The sequence below is a fragment of the Ochlerotatus camptorhynchus genome, unplaced genomic scaffold, assembly GCF_037179485.1.
Source record: "Ochlerotatus camptorhynchus isolate MF236.1 unplaced genomic scaffold, CSIRO-AGI_Acam_v1.1 ptg000503l, whole genome shotgun sequence".
NCBI classification, from domain to species: Eukaryota; Metazoa; Arthropoda; class Insecta; order Diptera; family Culicidae; genus Ochlerotatus; species Ochlerotatus camptorhynchus.
In genome coordinates, this window is record NW_027040988.1 from 3,187,255 (window position 1) to 3,201,793 (window position 14,539).

The window sequence follows — 14,539 nt, forward strand, 5'->3', positions numbered from 1 at the left end:
CGAAGAAAGTTCCTACCTTTAAAATGACCTAAACTATTGAAAAAAAATGTATTTTGTTCAAGAAAAATGAAAAACAATACCAAGTCGGCATATTAAATCGATAATCCAACTGTAAAATCCATACTGTAAACTCTTTTTACGCGGGTACATTTTTACAATTTTCTTCTTCTTTGGTGAAGTTAGAAAATTTCTGTACATACCATTATTTCTTTGATTTAGATTCATTTCAATTTCACATTTTTGTTGTTGTCATTGTTGACACTCATAACTGTTCTTTTGCATTGCTGCTAGTCGCGTCGGAATTAAATTAATCAGCGACGTACAGATTTTTTTTTTATCTAAATGAACAATATGTGTCAAAATTTTAATTTTTTTACAAATTTCTAGATGGACTATTACTGAAACAGCGTCATTTGTGAGAAAAAATAGTCACGAATAATTGATTAATGGCTTGCTTTAACATGACAGCTCGATTAGATAGTAGGTTTCCGTCCTCGGCGAAGTTGTACAAATGGACAATACTTATTGAATGATGGGCAGCTGAGATCAGAAATCACTCAACAGGTGGCGCTAGTAAGCCATTCGACTTAATTTTTTTGCTTTAGTATAATTTAACTCGAAGTTGAGTTCCGTCTACTAAAGTAAAGTAAATTTCTCGACTTCCCAGGGCATAGAGTATGATTGCAATTGCCACACAATAATACTAATGCAAACATGGTACAGACATCGAAAGCTCTCAATTAATAACTGTGTAAGTGCATTTAGAACACGAAGTTGTGAGCACCCAATAATCTAATAAGCGATAAGCAATAAGCTTGAAATGCGAGGAAGAATTATCTAATTTAGCGCAGCCTAGTTTGATATGCTTTCCTTCTGGAATCTCATCAATAAAACCGAACTCAATCGATCCTGGCAACACTCTGCAATTGTCAACCACCCATTGCATCGCATTTTCGTCCTGTCGTTTTCCACACACATTTTCCTGTTTTTTTGCCACCCCAAAAAAGCAGCTCTCACAAACACTACTGAAAAAGGGCACTTCTACACCGACTGAATGCGATAACTACTGACTGACAGAAGTCCTTTGCTGGAGCGAAGGAAACCCATGTAGCTATTCTCCCATTTTCCACTCTTTCCAGCGCTGTCCTACACGACGGATTCGATGGGATGTGAACATTCACATGAAAATGACAGTACATTTTCAGGAAGGGAAAGCTCATCTTCCTTTATGAATGGGCCGATTGTCGAAATTCCTTCAGTGTCATTTCCCACCCGTTGCCCTTCCGAGAAAAACATCAATATTTGACAGATTCCACCATCTTCTTTTTCCCGGATCTCCTCCCTTTAAATAACCCTTCCCACCCCATCACTAGGAGCTAGGACTAGGAACATGGGAAACTCCTCGTTTAAAGACAACCCAAACACTTACCCGGCTATTGAGCGGAACCGTCTCGATCATCTCCTGGCCGGTACAAAGGCGCTTGTTATGCGGCCCGTCCTGGCCACCGCCGGCACCGTTTCCGTTGAACGCCATGATCATTGAAATTGAGCTTTGTTTACTAGCACACACGCAAGCAAAGAGGAGGGTAGGGTTGAGAAAATGTCGCGACACCTCACTATGCTTTACTTATCACTCGGGACAGCCTACGATAATAACCGCTGTTGAAAAACCTGGAACTTTTCCCTACAAGACACACGAAAAATAAGCTTTATTTTTTTTTCTGCTTCACTTTCCTGCACTCTGGAGGCTTGCTGTTTTCACTTATTATCTTCGTTTGCCTTCCTTTCTTTTTGCTATTTTACTATGCAAGCACACACCACTATTTTCTGCTTCTCACACGCGCGACTTTCCTCCGGTATACTTTGCGATTCGCTCTTTTGCCTTTTGTATATGATTATTATTTGCTTTATTATTTATTTTTAGTTTTTTTTTTTCTTTTCCTTCCGACGCACTGACTTTTCCCTTCAATAATTTATTATGCTTTTTCGACTAGCATTCGAAGGAAAATATACCGCAGAAAACAATGGGGTTTGCTTCACCGTTCACGCACACACGCGCACATGCACTTGACAGCTCTCGTCGTCGCCTACTCTGCTACTGCTGCTCGGCTGAACGCGTAGGAAACTACTTTATGCAAAGATTAGCACGGAGGGTCAAAACGGCGTTGCTATGACACCTAGGGGTACACTCTCCAGCGTCAGCGGAATGAAGTATTGAGAAAGATACAAGATTAAAAAACTGTAGCAGTGAAAGAACGTCCGTTCTAGTACGCGAGACCGCCCAAAAGGAACACCGGAACCGGAAGAGTCTGTGTGATCCTTTGTATGCTGGGCCTTTTCCTGTTGTGTCGATGTTTTTTTTTGCCAAAGGATGATTTTTCTGTCGTGTAGTGTCTGCGTGCGAAATCGAAACAAGAGTGGAGCTAGAATTCCTCTAGCTCAGCAGGCTGCTATATGTTTGAACGGAAGAACGCAATTTTCCGTCTCTGTCTTTCCTATGGCGATTGATATCTGCTTTTGTTTAGTGGATTATGATAGCGTGATTGCGCTTCGGGTGGACGATTGTATTTTCCTATCGCCGAATGGCCACCCTTTTCTGATTGTAGTAAAAGGAATGGCTATCCCTGTTGAAAACGCACTCACTCAACGTAGACTCGTACTATTCTATCAACCTTGCGGGTTAGCTATAGAACGACACACCACCAAACTGCGAATTTGGAGCGCTTCAGGAAAATTTTCACTTCTGACTCGATCTTCCGAGAATCGAACACTGAATGACTCTGACTAAAACTGTCCGCGGCCTAGGTGAAACTGAAAGTGCTAGTGTGCTGAGGTAGTACTCTTCGCGGCGAACGAAAACGGAACGATCCGCTTTTGCAAAACCAAGACGATTCGGCTTCGTCGGAGAGCAATCCGGAGAAACTCGCTCACGGCGTCATGAAAATGACAGCTAGCGATCATATGGTTATCCCACTTCCCCCTACGGGGCTCATATCGGACCGCGTGCTTTCATTTCGTTCGCACGTGCTCTCTCTCATGGCAAGCATGCTCCGTTTTGCGCAAACTCGTGGTCGCTCTCGCGTTTTTCGGAGCAGGTGAGAGCAGAGCGAGAAGACTTGGATTGCGTTGTTCGGCAACAAACGAGACAAGATAAGAAGACCCCTTGAGTTTGTTGTGCGCTCTCGCTCGGCCAGGTGATTCGAGAACAGACATGCGTTGATAAAAGAGACGTCAAAAAAGAGCTGTCAGATTGTGTTGATTTTCCAGCCACCCCACTCCGAACGGAGAGCACTAGCCACTAGCAGAGCGCTCTGGTGGGAAATGAATGAAAATCTCACGTAATGTGGCCTACACACTTGATGAATATCCGTCGGTAAGGATGGATTTTTGATAGTTACAAAATGATCAATTATTGACTGCTGCTTAACTAAATATCAATAAATTATAGAATAGATTTTACCAATAATTTTAATTTTAATATTTTGATGTATCCCGGAAGATGTTTTTGAATTTTTACCAGTATTTTCCGCCGATTTCAGCAGAGTTTTAAAATTTTCTAATCGAGTTTCTAATTTCAAGAGTTTTATCTAATTTTTTAACTTCCCCCGGATTCTTAAAAACTTATCCTGCATTTTTTTTCTGTATTCCCTTGAAAGATGGGATGGGCACTGTAGTGATACAGAAATCGTAGTTGAACTCTAAAATATATTGTAGATAAAACCAGGTACATATTTATTATACAGAATTGAATATTTAAATAAAAAAATAACAACACGGTTAAATGTAAGCACAACCCAAACGCTCACTGCATCATGTTTGGCAACCAGGCATGTAATTAACGCAAAGCCTATGCGTTTTGGCAACATTTCCGGAATGTTCGGTCACATAACTGAGATGCGAATTGGATTCATTCTGTGTGCTTATTTCATGAAATAAAAGATGTGTAACGAAACGATGAACCACCACTAGCGTAAGACTCCTTAGGTGTGTAACGGAACGATGGACCACCACTAGCGTAAGGTTGTCTGCCACGTAGAGTTCGACTGCCTCCTCTCATTGATCTGTTTACGTGATGCTGGAAACCTCTCTGCGATGTATAATGACTCGTGTTCCTCGGAAAAGATGCACTAACGGATGCTACCACTCCTTGCTCGACATTCCGGTACTTTTTACGGACGTATTCTTCGTTCAATTTAATGGTTTCAATTTCGCGTACTTTATCGATCAGGTCTGTGAAACACTTATTGCGACTCAGCATTTTTAGTGCAGTCGTTCGGACATCTCGGTTTATGGCATGCTCGGCGATTGTTGCGACGATCTGTTCGAATTCTTTTGAGCCATCGAACTCGCAGAGTCTAGCCATTGAGCCAACCCGATTTATGTATGATAAGTCGGACTCATCTGGCTTCTGCGTCAACAATGCTAATTTACGCCTTATTAGCATTACATCTGATCCCGATCCAAAGTAGGATTTGAGCCTGGACATTGCATTCGTGAATGGGAAATAGTCAACATTCGGATCTTCATTCGACGACCTAGTGTTCTTGAAGATTTCAAGAAGTTTTGCACCGGCCTTAACCTTAAAAATTGTGAACTTAGTGAGTTCATCCTCCACTCCAGCCAATGTCATTGAGTCCACAAGAAGATCTTTCCAAGCTTCAAAACACTGGCGATGAATCTCACCGTCATCCGCAGGTTTGCATTCGGGTATGTTCACCGAGGCAATGGAGAGCTGATTAATGGACGTGTAGAACCTGGACTCTTCCAAGTGTGGTACAGCTGTCATTCTCCGAGTGCTGGAAAACCGGGTTTCCCTGTCAAAATCGGATCCATCAGCCTCTTTATCAGCTTGGTTAGCTAAGAGTTCCTCGTTGATTCGCTGACTTTGTTCGAGTTCTTCCATGAGCTGTGTGTTTTTAGCCTTTTCAGCTGCCAGTTCACGGGACAGATCTTTCATTTTATATTTTTTCTTCTGTTTCTCTACCGGAGGGGCGTTAGCATTTTCAACCGGTGTTTCACGTGTCATATCCTTCATCCTATAACCTTGTTTCTGCTTATTCTGCGTCTGCATTCGTTTCGCTGTAATTCACAATAAAAAACATTTTTTTTTTGTTTAGTTTCCGCGCATTTTATTTAAGGGCTGAGGCCGCATCACTCAACCATTTTTTTTTTTTTTTTTTTTTTTTTTTTTTTTTTTTTTTTTTTTTTTTTTTAGGAATTACCAAATCAATGGTTCTTTATTTAGCCAGTCTTAAATTTTAGTTTGTAGTGTTATGAATAAGCTTTATAACAAAAAAAAATCCAAGTACTCGGGTACATCGAAGTGCTTTGCCGTTCCAGTTCTGGGAATGTTTGGTGTTAACGTTATGAGATCCTTGCATCGAGATTCAGTGGAATAGTTGGTAGATGTAATCCTCGTCAAATCTTGCTGGTCGACTTAGAGTGTTCCGTTGTCGAAGATTCCTGAAGTCCCGTTGAAGCGATGGTTGATCGTCAGTAGATGTGCTATGTGTAGGCTGTGTATCACTATCATGCGACTCTTGCCGATCAGAGTGATTTAAACCTGGTGCTATTTTAATATCTTGGACATTCCTAGTGTACTGAATTCCAGATCTACTCATCACTACAACTTTTGCACCGTCTCTAGCAATAACTTCAAACCGTTCTGAAGAGAAAGTAGGATCTGTCTTAGTTTTTCTGTGGTGTGCAAGTAAGACCGTGTCGCCGCTGACAATATTGCTTTCTTTAGCCCCACGTACGTGATCAGCATACTGCTTCGATATTAACTTCGTCTCAGTATCAAGCTCTCGAACTTCCGCGCGGTCAAGTTCACTGGAATTTCCGTTAAAATCGGAAGGCTTCCATAGACCGGGAAAGTTACCCCTGTACTTCCAACCAACCATTAGTTCGAAGGGGGTAACTTGCAGCCGTGAATGCGGGATTAACGTGTTATGTCTGTGGACCAGTGCTGCAAAATCTCGACAGTACACGGTGATATTGACAATTCTGCTTTGGTCACTCATTAGAGCCAGCAGTCATAGTCAAGGCAAACCATGTCAATTGTCAATGACAATGCTGTCAGTGACGAACATGTGCAGATTTATTTATTAGCTAAATTTGTAACGAAATTAAATGACTTGAGCAAAACAATTACATGGATCCATTTTAGTGAATAAGTATCTACGTCCTGAGCTACTTGAATAACAATAATGTGACACAGAATGTACTAAATTACACTTTTTGTTACCAGGTGAATCTTTGTCATTGACGAAAAAATGAATGAGATTTTGACGAAGGTTTTTTCGAGGATCAAGTCTGTCAGTGACTATGTGACGAACAATTTAGTCAATATCGCGCGAAAGTCTGTCAGTGACAATGACAAATCTCAGCACTGCTGTGGACATACTGCTGTAGTGCTTTACGCCAGTTAGATCCTTCTAATTTAGACGCTGATAGGGCTTTAATGATACCTGGATTTTGTCTTTCAACAGCCCCATTGCTCTGAGGACTTAGTGGTACAGATTTTCGTACTTTAACTCCTCTGTTTTCCCAATATGAGATGAATCCGGTACTCTGGAATGGAGGTCCATTGTCACTTTGTATGACAGAAGGGTATCCCCACATTTGAAAAACATCGTTTAAGGCTGAGTTTGTAGCAATTGCATCCATTGACTTCATCTCTACTACAAACAGGTAGCGCGAGTATGTGTCCGTTACTACCAGAAATTCCCCGGATCCACAGGAGGGTACTGCTAGAAAGTCTATTTGAAGCATTTGCCAAGGTCCTTCAGGCAATTCTCTTGAGCATAGGGGCAATGGTGGATTTCGTCTCGAGAGTTGAACACAGGTGTTGCAGGTCTTCATGAAGCGAGTTATTTCCGCAGACATCCTGGGCCACCAGAAAAACTCACGCATTACACGCTTCATCGCCACCTCTCCTATGTGGCCTCCATGTGCTGAATCAAGTGCCTTTAGTCGCAGAGAGTAGGGTAGGATTACTCTGTCATCTTTGAAGACCATAGAACCACGACAACGCAAATTATTTTTCTGTGCCTCATATGCTCGCAGTTCAGATGGCCATTTGTTCGACGACACCGATTTTCTTACTGATAGTAATTCGCTGTCATTTTCAGACATCGTTTCTATTTCATCCCACGTAATGATCATATTACCAGTATCCACCCGAATAGAAATTTACATTAGCCCAACGTTTGATTTTGATGTCTACATCAGCATCGAAATCAAATGTATGCCTGATGTCAAACATTAGAAAACATTATGATTTAGTTGTATTTAAGCAACGTAACATGGTGTATACATCAGAAATTTTGGAACAAAATTTTGCCATTCTAATGTCGGTCTGACGTCAAAAATTTCAATCTCTTGACATTAGAACCAAACGTTTTAAGGATGTTTTCTGATGTACATTACGTTAGAACTAAACGTTGTTCGGATGTTTTTATATGTAAACGTTTTCTGATGTTTTCTAATGTAGATGTTTCCCGATGTTAAAACCAAACGTTTTCGGATGTTCTCGGATGTAAAAAACGTTAAAACTAAACGTTGTTTAAATGTTTTTATATGTAAATGTTTTCTGATGTTTTTTAATGTAGAAGTTTCCTGATGTTAGAACCAAACGTTTTTGGATGTTTTCGGATGTAAAAAACGTTAGAACTAAACGTTGTTCGGATGTTTTTATATGTAAATGTATTCTAATGTTTTCTTATGTAGATGTTTCCCGATGCTAGAACCAAACGTTTTTTGGATGTTTTCGGATGTACACAACGTTAGAACTAAACGTTGTTCGGATGTTTTCAATTTTACTTCCTGTTTGTTGTTCTCTGATGTTTTCAGATGTACAAAACGTTTAAAGTAAACGTTGTTTGAATGTTTTAAAATGTAGATGTTTACTTATGTTTTAAGAAGTACAAACACTAGAATCTTACTTTTCAAATGCTTTCAATTATATTTACAACACATTAGAATTAGTAACATAATCGTGTAAACACTACACACCATTGTTGTTAGATAACATCATAAAAATGCGTACATAACTGTCAATGCTGAAGCTCCCGTTTCCCACCAGTCAGTTAACTGACCTTAGCTAACCTAATGTCATTGCGGCAACTCTCTATGCGGCAGGGGAACTATGCCATTAGCGCGCTAAGAGTTATTAGACCACTGACATAGGCGCCAATTTGTAGGTGACGAGGCACTTGGTGACATTACAGCGAGCTTGACGATTGTTGCAGCATTTTTCAATCAAACTAACAGTTAAGGTGTGTAGTGTTTACAAGATCATGTTTCTAGCACTAATGCTTTGTACAATTGAAAGCATTGGAAAAGTTAATTCTCATGTTTTGCACAATCAGAAAACATAAAATTGTACAAAAAAAATCATCCATTCTGGTAGACTATCTCTTAAATGCATACAGAATAGCCATTGCGTAAGCTCCCGTTTCCCACCAGTCAGTTAACTGACCTTAGCTAACCTAATGTCATTGTGGCAACTCTCTATGCGGCAGGGGAACTATGCCATTAGCGCGCTAAGAGTTTTTAGACCACTGACATAGGCGCCAATTTGTAGGTGACGAGGCACTAGGTGACGTTACAGCGAGCTTGACGATTGTTGTATCATTTTTGAACGAACTACCAGAAAAAGATGCCTAGTGTTTACATAATCAAGTTTCCAAATCTACAGGGCCACCCACATTAGATCCGGATCTGGCGCGATGCAGCAAAGTGACAGCTAAATATATTGTCTAACTATAAAATTTACGACAACGCAACGCAAGCAGATCTAATGTGGGTTACCCTTAAGGCCTGTGGAAGAGTGAAAACTGGTGGCCGCGTGAAAGTTTAGGGAAATTCCCCAATAATTTGCAAAATTTAGCAAAACACAAATGCTCCGTCCATGTGTCGAACCACAAACGAAACTCGTCAGTTGGTGGTGATTGATGACTTCCTTGGTTGCTTTGGTGGTGTCATGCCTTCTTTCGAAAAGAAGCACAGCCGTGGATCCTGGCCCTTGAGTTGATGAGTCCAGGTCTAGGTGTTCAATTGCCTCCCTGGCGTAAGTGGTTGCCACTCGGTTGCAGAACATAGAACGATAGAAAATAAACAAGAACACAAAGCCAAATTGAAGATTAATCCAGGGATTTTGCAGTAAATATTTAGATGAGCTAAGACTAGAGAATGCTAGAGAAACTGTGAAAGACTATCAAAGCAAACTATGCACCTAGATCCAAATCTTTTCAGAAAACTTATCAATACGCATAGTTTGAACCGATGTATAAACATCATGCAGACATTGTTGTCTTTGAAATGTCTACGAGCCAGGTAAAGGGCCGAACCCAATGACACCAGGACAGCGGCATAGCGGTATAGCGGTAAATGTACATTTTAAGGTTAGTTAGAAGAACTACTAGAACTTCAGGGTAGTTCTATAAACATCAGAAAAATACCAGATTTAATTTAATTTAAGTTAATAATTATTCTGAAGACCTACAACTGAACAGAAGTTCAAACGATGTCTTTTTGATATTCTTTGAATAGTTTAAATTGATCAGGTATTATTCTGAGAACCTACAACTGATCAATAAATCAATTGAAACTTTTCGGATATTACTACAAGAGATCAAAATAAGCAGGAATTGTTTTGAAGACCTACAACTGATCAGAAATTCAAATAAAGTAATTTAGAAAATATTCGAAGTGGTCAGGTTGATAAGGATTAGAAATTAAAATCTTGAGATATTTTTCGAAGAGGTCAAGTTGATCAGGAATTATTCTGAGGACCAACGTCTGATAAAAAATCGAATTGAAGTCGTTTGAAAATTTCTTCAGAACGTAGAATAATCGGAAATTGTTATGAAGATCTTACTACACCGAAGGTCGTAGATCTTCAGAGAAACTAGCAGAACTTTAGGGAAATTAAAAAAAAAACTTCAGAGAAGTTTTAAAAAACTGAAATCTTTAGAGAAATCAAAAGAAAATCAGGGAAGTTCGTAGATCTTCTGAGTAATTTACAGCACTACAGTAATGTTTGTCGTCGTTTCAAGAAATAATCACTACTTTATGGATGTTCACAGATCTTCAGGGAAGTTTGAAGATCTTCAGGGAAGTTTGAAGATCTTCAGAGAAATTAACAGAACTACAGTGATGTTCGTAAATTTAAAGATAATTTTTTAGTTCCTAAGGGAAATTTATAGAACAGAATTTCAGAGAAGTTCGCAGAACTTTAGATAAACTCACAGAACTTCAGGGAAGATCACATAAATTTAAAGATCCTCGTACATCTAAGAGTTATTTTCAATACTTCAGGGCAGTTCACAGAGATTTAGGCAAATTGGCAGAACGTCAGGGAAAAATACTGAATTTCAGGGAAGTTTGTTGATCCTCAGAGAAATTTGCAGAACTTAAAGGAGGTCTTCAGATAAATTTTTATTGCTTCAGAAAAAATTGCAGAAATTCAGGAAAGTTTTGTAGACTTTTAGAGAAATTTTTAATGCTTCAGGGTAGTTCGAAGATCTTCAGAGAAATTCACAGACCTTCTGGGAGTACACAGAACTTCAGGGAAGTTCGAAGATCGTCTAAGTAATTTGCAGATTTTTAGGAAAATTTAACATAACTTTTACTTAACTTTAACTAAACTTTAACATAATCTTAACTTAATTTTAACTGAAATTTATTATAATTTAAATTTTAACATAACTTTAACCTAACATCAACTTACCATATCTTTAACTTCACTTTAGCTTTAACATAAATTTAACTAAACTTTAACATAACCTTAACGTAATTTTAACTTAAATTTAACATAACTTTAATCTAACATTAACTGAACTTTAACTTAACTTAAGCATTAACATAACTCTAAATTAATTTTAACATAACTTTAACTTAATTTTAACTTAGCTTTCACATAACTTTACCTTGAACATTACTTCAACTTTAACTTAACTTGAGCATAACATAACATAACTTTAACTTATCTGTAACATAACTTTAAGATAACGTTAACGTTAACTTAACTTAACTTAGCATTAACTTTAACTTAACTTTAACTTAGCGTTAACTTAACTTTGACTTATCTTTAACTTAATCTTAACTTAACTTTAATTTAACTTTATCATAACTTAACCTTAACTTTAACTCATCTTTAACTTAACTTTAACTTCTCTTTAACTAAACTTAACCTTTTTTTTTACTTAACTTTAACATAACATTAATTTAATTTCAACTTAACTTTAACATAACTTTAACCTAACATTAACTTAACTTTAAATTAACTTTAGCATTAATATAACTCTCACATAATTTTGACATAACTTTAACTTAATTTTAACTTAGCTTTCGCATAGCTTAACCTTGAACATTACTTTAATTTTAAAATCATTTTAATTTTAACTTCACTCTAACGTAATTTTAACTTTACTTTAACTTAACTTTAACAAACTTTAACCTATTTTTAACTTTAACATAACTTTAACCAAATTTTAACTTAACTTTAACACAACCTTAACTAAATTTTAACTTAAATTTAACATAAATTTAATTTAACTTTAATGTAATATTAACTTAACACATCTTTAACTTGACTTTAACTTTATAATAACTTTAACTTAACTTTAACATAACTTTAACTTAACTTGAACTAAACTTTAACATAACCTTAAATTAATTTTAACTTAAATTTAACAGAACTTTAACCTAACATTAACTTAACTTTAAATAACTTTAAATTTTATCTTAAATTTAAAATAAGTTTACCATTAACATAACTTGAACTTAACTATAACCTAACATGAACTAAACAGATCTTTAACTTAACTTAAACTTTATAATAACTTTAACTTATCATTAACATAACTTTAACTTAACTTGAACTAAAGTTTAACAAAACCTTAAATTAATTTTGACTTAAATTTAACATGACTTTAACCTAACATTAACTGAACTATAACTTAACTTTAAATTTAATCTTAAATTTAAAATAACTTTAACATTAACATAACTTGAACTTAACCTAACATAAACTTAAAATATCTCTAACTTAACTTTAATTAAACTTTAACATAACCTTTACGTAATTTTAACTTAAATTCAACATATCTTTATCCTAACATTAACTGAACTTTAACTTAACTTAAGCATAAACATAACTCTAATTTAATTTTGACATAACTTTAACTTAATTTTAACTTAGCTTTCACCTAACTTTACCTTGAACATTACGTTAACTTCAAAATTATTTTAACTTTAACTTTAACTTAAACTTAACTTTAAGTTAACTTATACTTAACATAACATAACATAACGTTAACTTAACTTTAACGTAACTTTAACGTAACGTTAATTTAACTTCAACCTAACTTTAACTTACCTATCACAGAACTTTAACTTTAGTTTAACATAACTTTAACTTTAAAATAACTTAAACTTAACTTTAACAAAAAATTAACTTTAAAATAACTTAAACTTAACTTTAGCTTTAAAATAACTTTAACTTAACAATAACTTAAACTTAACTTTAACTTTACTTTAACATAATATTAGCAAAACTTTAACTTAAATTTAATCAAATATAACATAAATTTAATTTATTTTTTGCTTAACTTTACCTTACCTATAACATATAACATTAAATAAAGTTTAACATAACATTAACTAAGCTTTAACGTAACTTTAACTTTAAAATTACTTTAACTTAACTTTGACACAACTTTAACATAACTTTAACTTATCTTTAACATTAATTTAACTTAACTTTACTATAAAATAACTTGAACTTAACTTTAAATTTAAAATAACTAAAACTTAACTTTAACTTTAAAATAACTTTAACTTAACCTAAACTTTACTTGAACCTAACTTTAGCAAAACTTTAACCTAAATTTTACCAAATCTAACATAAATTTAATTTCTTTTTAGCATAACTTTAATTTTAAGATAGCTTTAACTTACCTATAACACAACTTTAACTTAATTTTAACATAACTTTAGCTTTAAAATTACTTTAACATACCTTTAACATAACTTCAACTTAACTTTAACTTACCTTCAGCATAACTTTAACTTAACTTAAACTTTAAAATAACTTAAACTTAACTTTAACTCTAAAATAATCTAAACTTAACTTTAACTTAAAAATAACTTAAACTTTACTTTAACTTTAAATTAACTTAAACTTAACGTTAACTTTACTTGAACATAATTTTAGCAAAACCTAAATTTTACCAAATTTAACATAAATTTAATTTATTTTTAGCATAACTTTAACTTTAAGATAGCATTAACTTACGTATAACACAACTTTAACTTAAGTTTAACATAACTTTAACTTCAAAATTACTTTAACTTACCTTTAACATAACTTTAACTTACCTCTAACAAAACTTTCACTTACCTTTAAATTACCTTTAAATTAACTTTAACATAACTTTAACTTAAGTTTAACATAACTTTATCTTTCCTTTAAAATAACTATAACATAACTTTTTCTCTTACATAACTTTAACTTAACTTTAAACTTACTTTAACATAAATTTCACAAAACTTTAACTTAACTTTAACTCTACCTTAACATAAGTTAAACTTAATTATAACTTAACTTTAACTTTAACATAACTTGAACTTTATTTTAACAAACTCTTATCTTAATTTTAGCTCTCATTTAATTTTAGCTTAACTTTAACATAACTTTTACTTTAACATAACTTTAACTTTACCATAACTTTAACTTTAAAATAACTTTAACTTTAACTTCAAAATAACTTTTACTTTAACATCACTTTTATACTTAATGAATGATTCAAAAAAACTTAACATTATCGTAAAATCAACTTAACTTTAACTTTATAATAACTTTAATTTTAACATAACTTATACTTTAGTTTGAATAAACCTTAACTTAACATAATTGAACTAAACATGAACTTAAATTGTGCTTAACTTTAACTCAATTTTAACTTAACTTGAACGTTACTTTAATTTTAAATTAATTATAACTTAACATTATCATAACTTTAAATTTAACATAACTTTAACCTAACTTTAACTTAACTTTAACTGAACTGCAACATAACCTTAACTTAATCTTTACTTAACTTGAAATTTTAACTTAAATTTAACATAAATTTAACTTAACTTTAACCTAACATATACTTAACATATCTTTAACTTAACTTTAGCTCTAACTAAACTTTAACATAACCTCAACGTAATTTTAACTTAAATTTAACATAACTTTAACCTAACATTAACTGAAGCTTAACTTAACTTAAGCATAAACATAACTCTAACTTAATTTTAACATAACTTAATTTTAACTTCGCATTCACATAGCTTAAACTTAACATTAACTTTAACATAACATAACTTTAAATTAACTTTAACTTATCTTTAAGATAACTTTAACATAACGTTAACATAACTTAACTTTAACTTAACTTTAACTTAACTTGAACATAACTTTAACACAACTTTAATTTTAAATTAATGATAACTTAACATTATCATAACTTTAACTTAACTTTAA

At 34.3% G+C, this 14,539-nt stretch overlaps 1 protein-coding gene across 1 annotated transcript in view; it reads right to left on the reverse strand.

Moving 5' to 3' along the window:
- The window catches only part of LOC135712737 (heterogeneous nuclear ribonucleoprotein L-like), a 649,787-nt gene extending 646,969 nt beyond the window's left edge, over positions 1-2,818 (reverse strand). The window contains exon 1 of the mRNA XM_065235779.1: positions 1,430-2,818. Within this exon, the coding sequence (XP_065091851.1) occupies positions 1,430-1,540 (111 nt within the window). The 5' untranslated portion in view covers positions 1,541-2,818. The remainder of the gene's footprint in view (positions 1-1,429) is intronic.
- Positions 2,819-14,539: the final 11,721 nt, after the last annotated feature.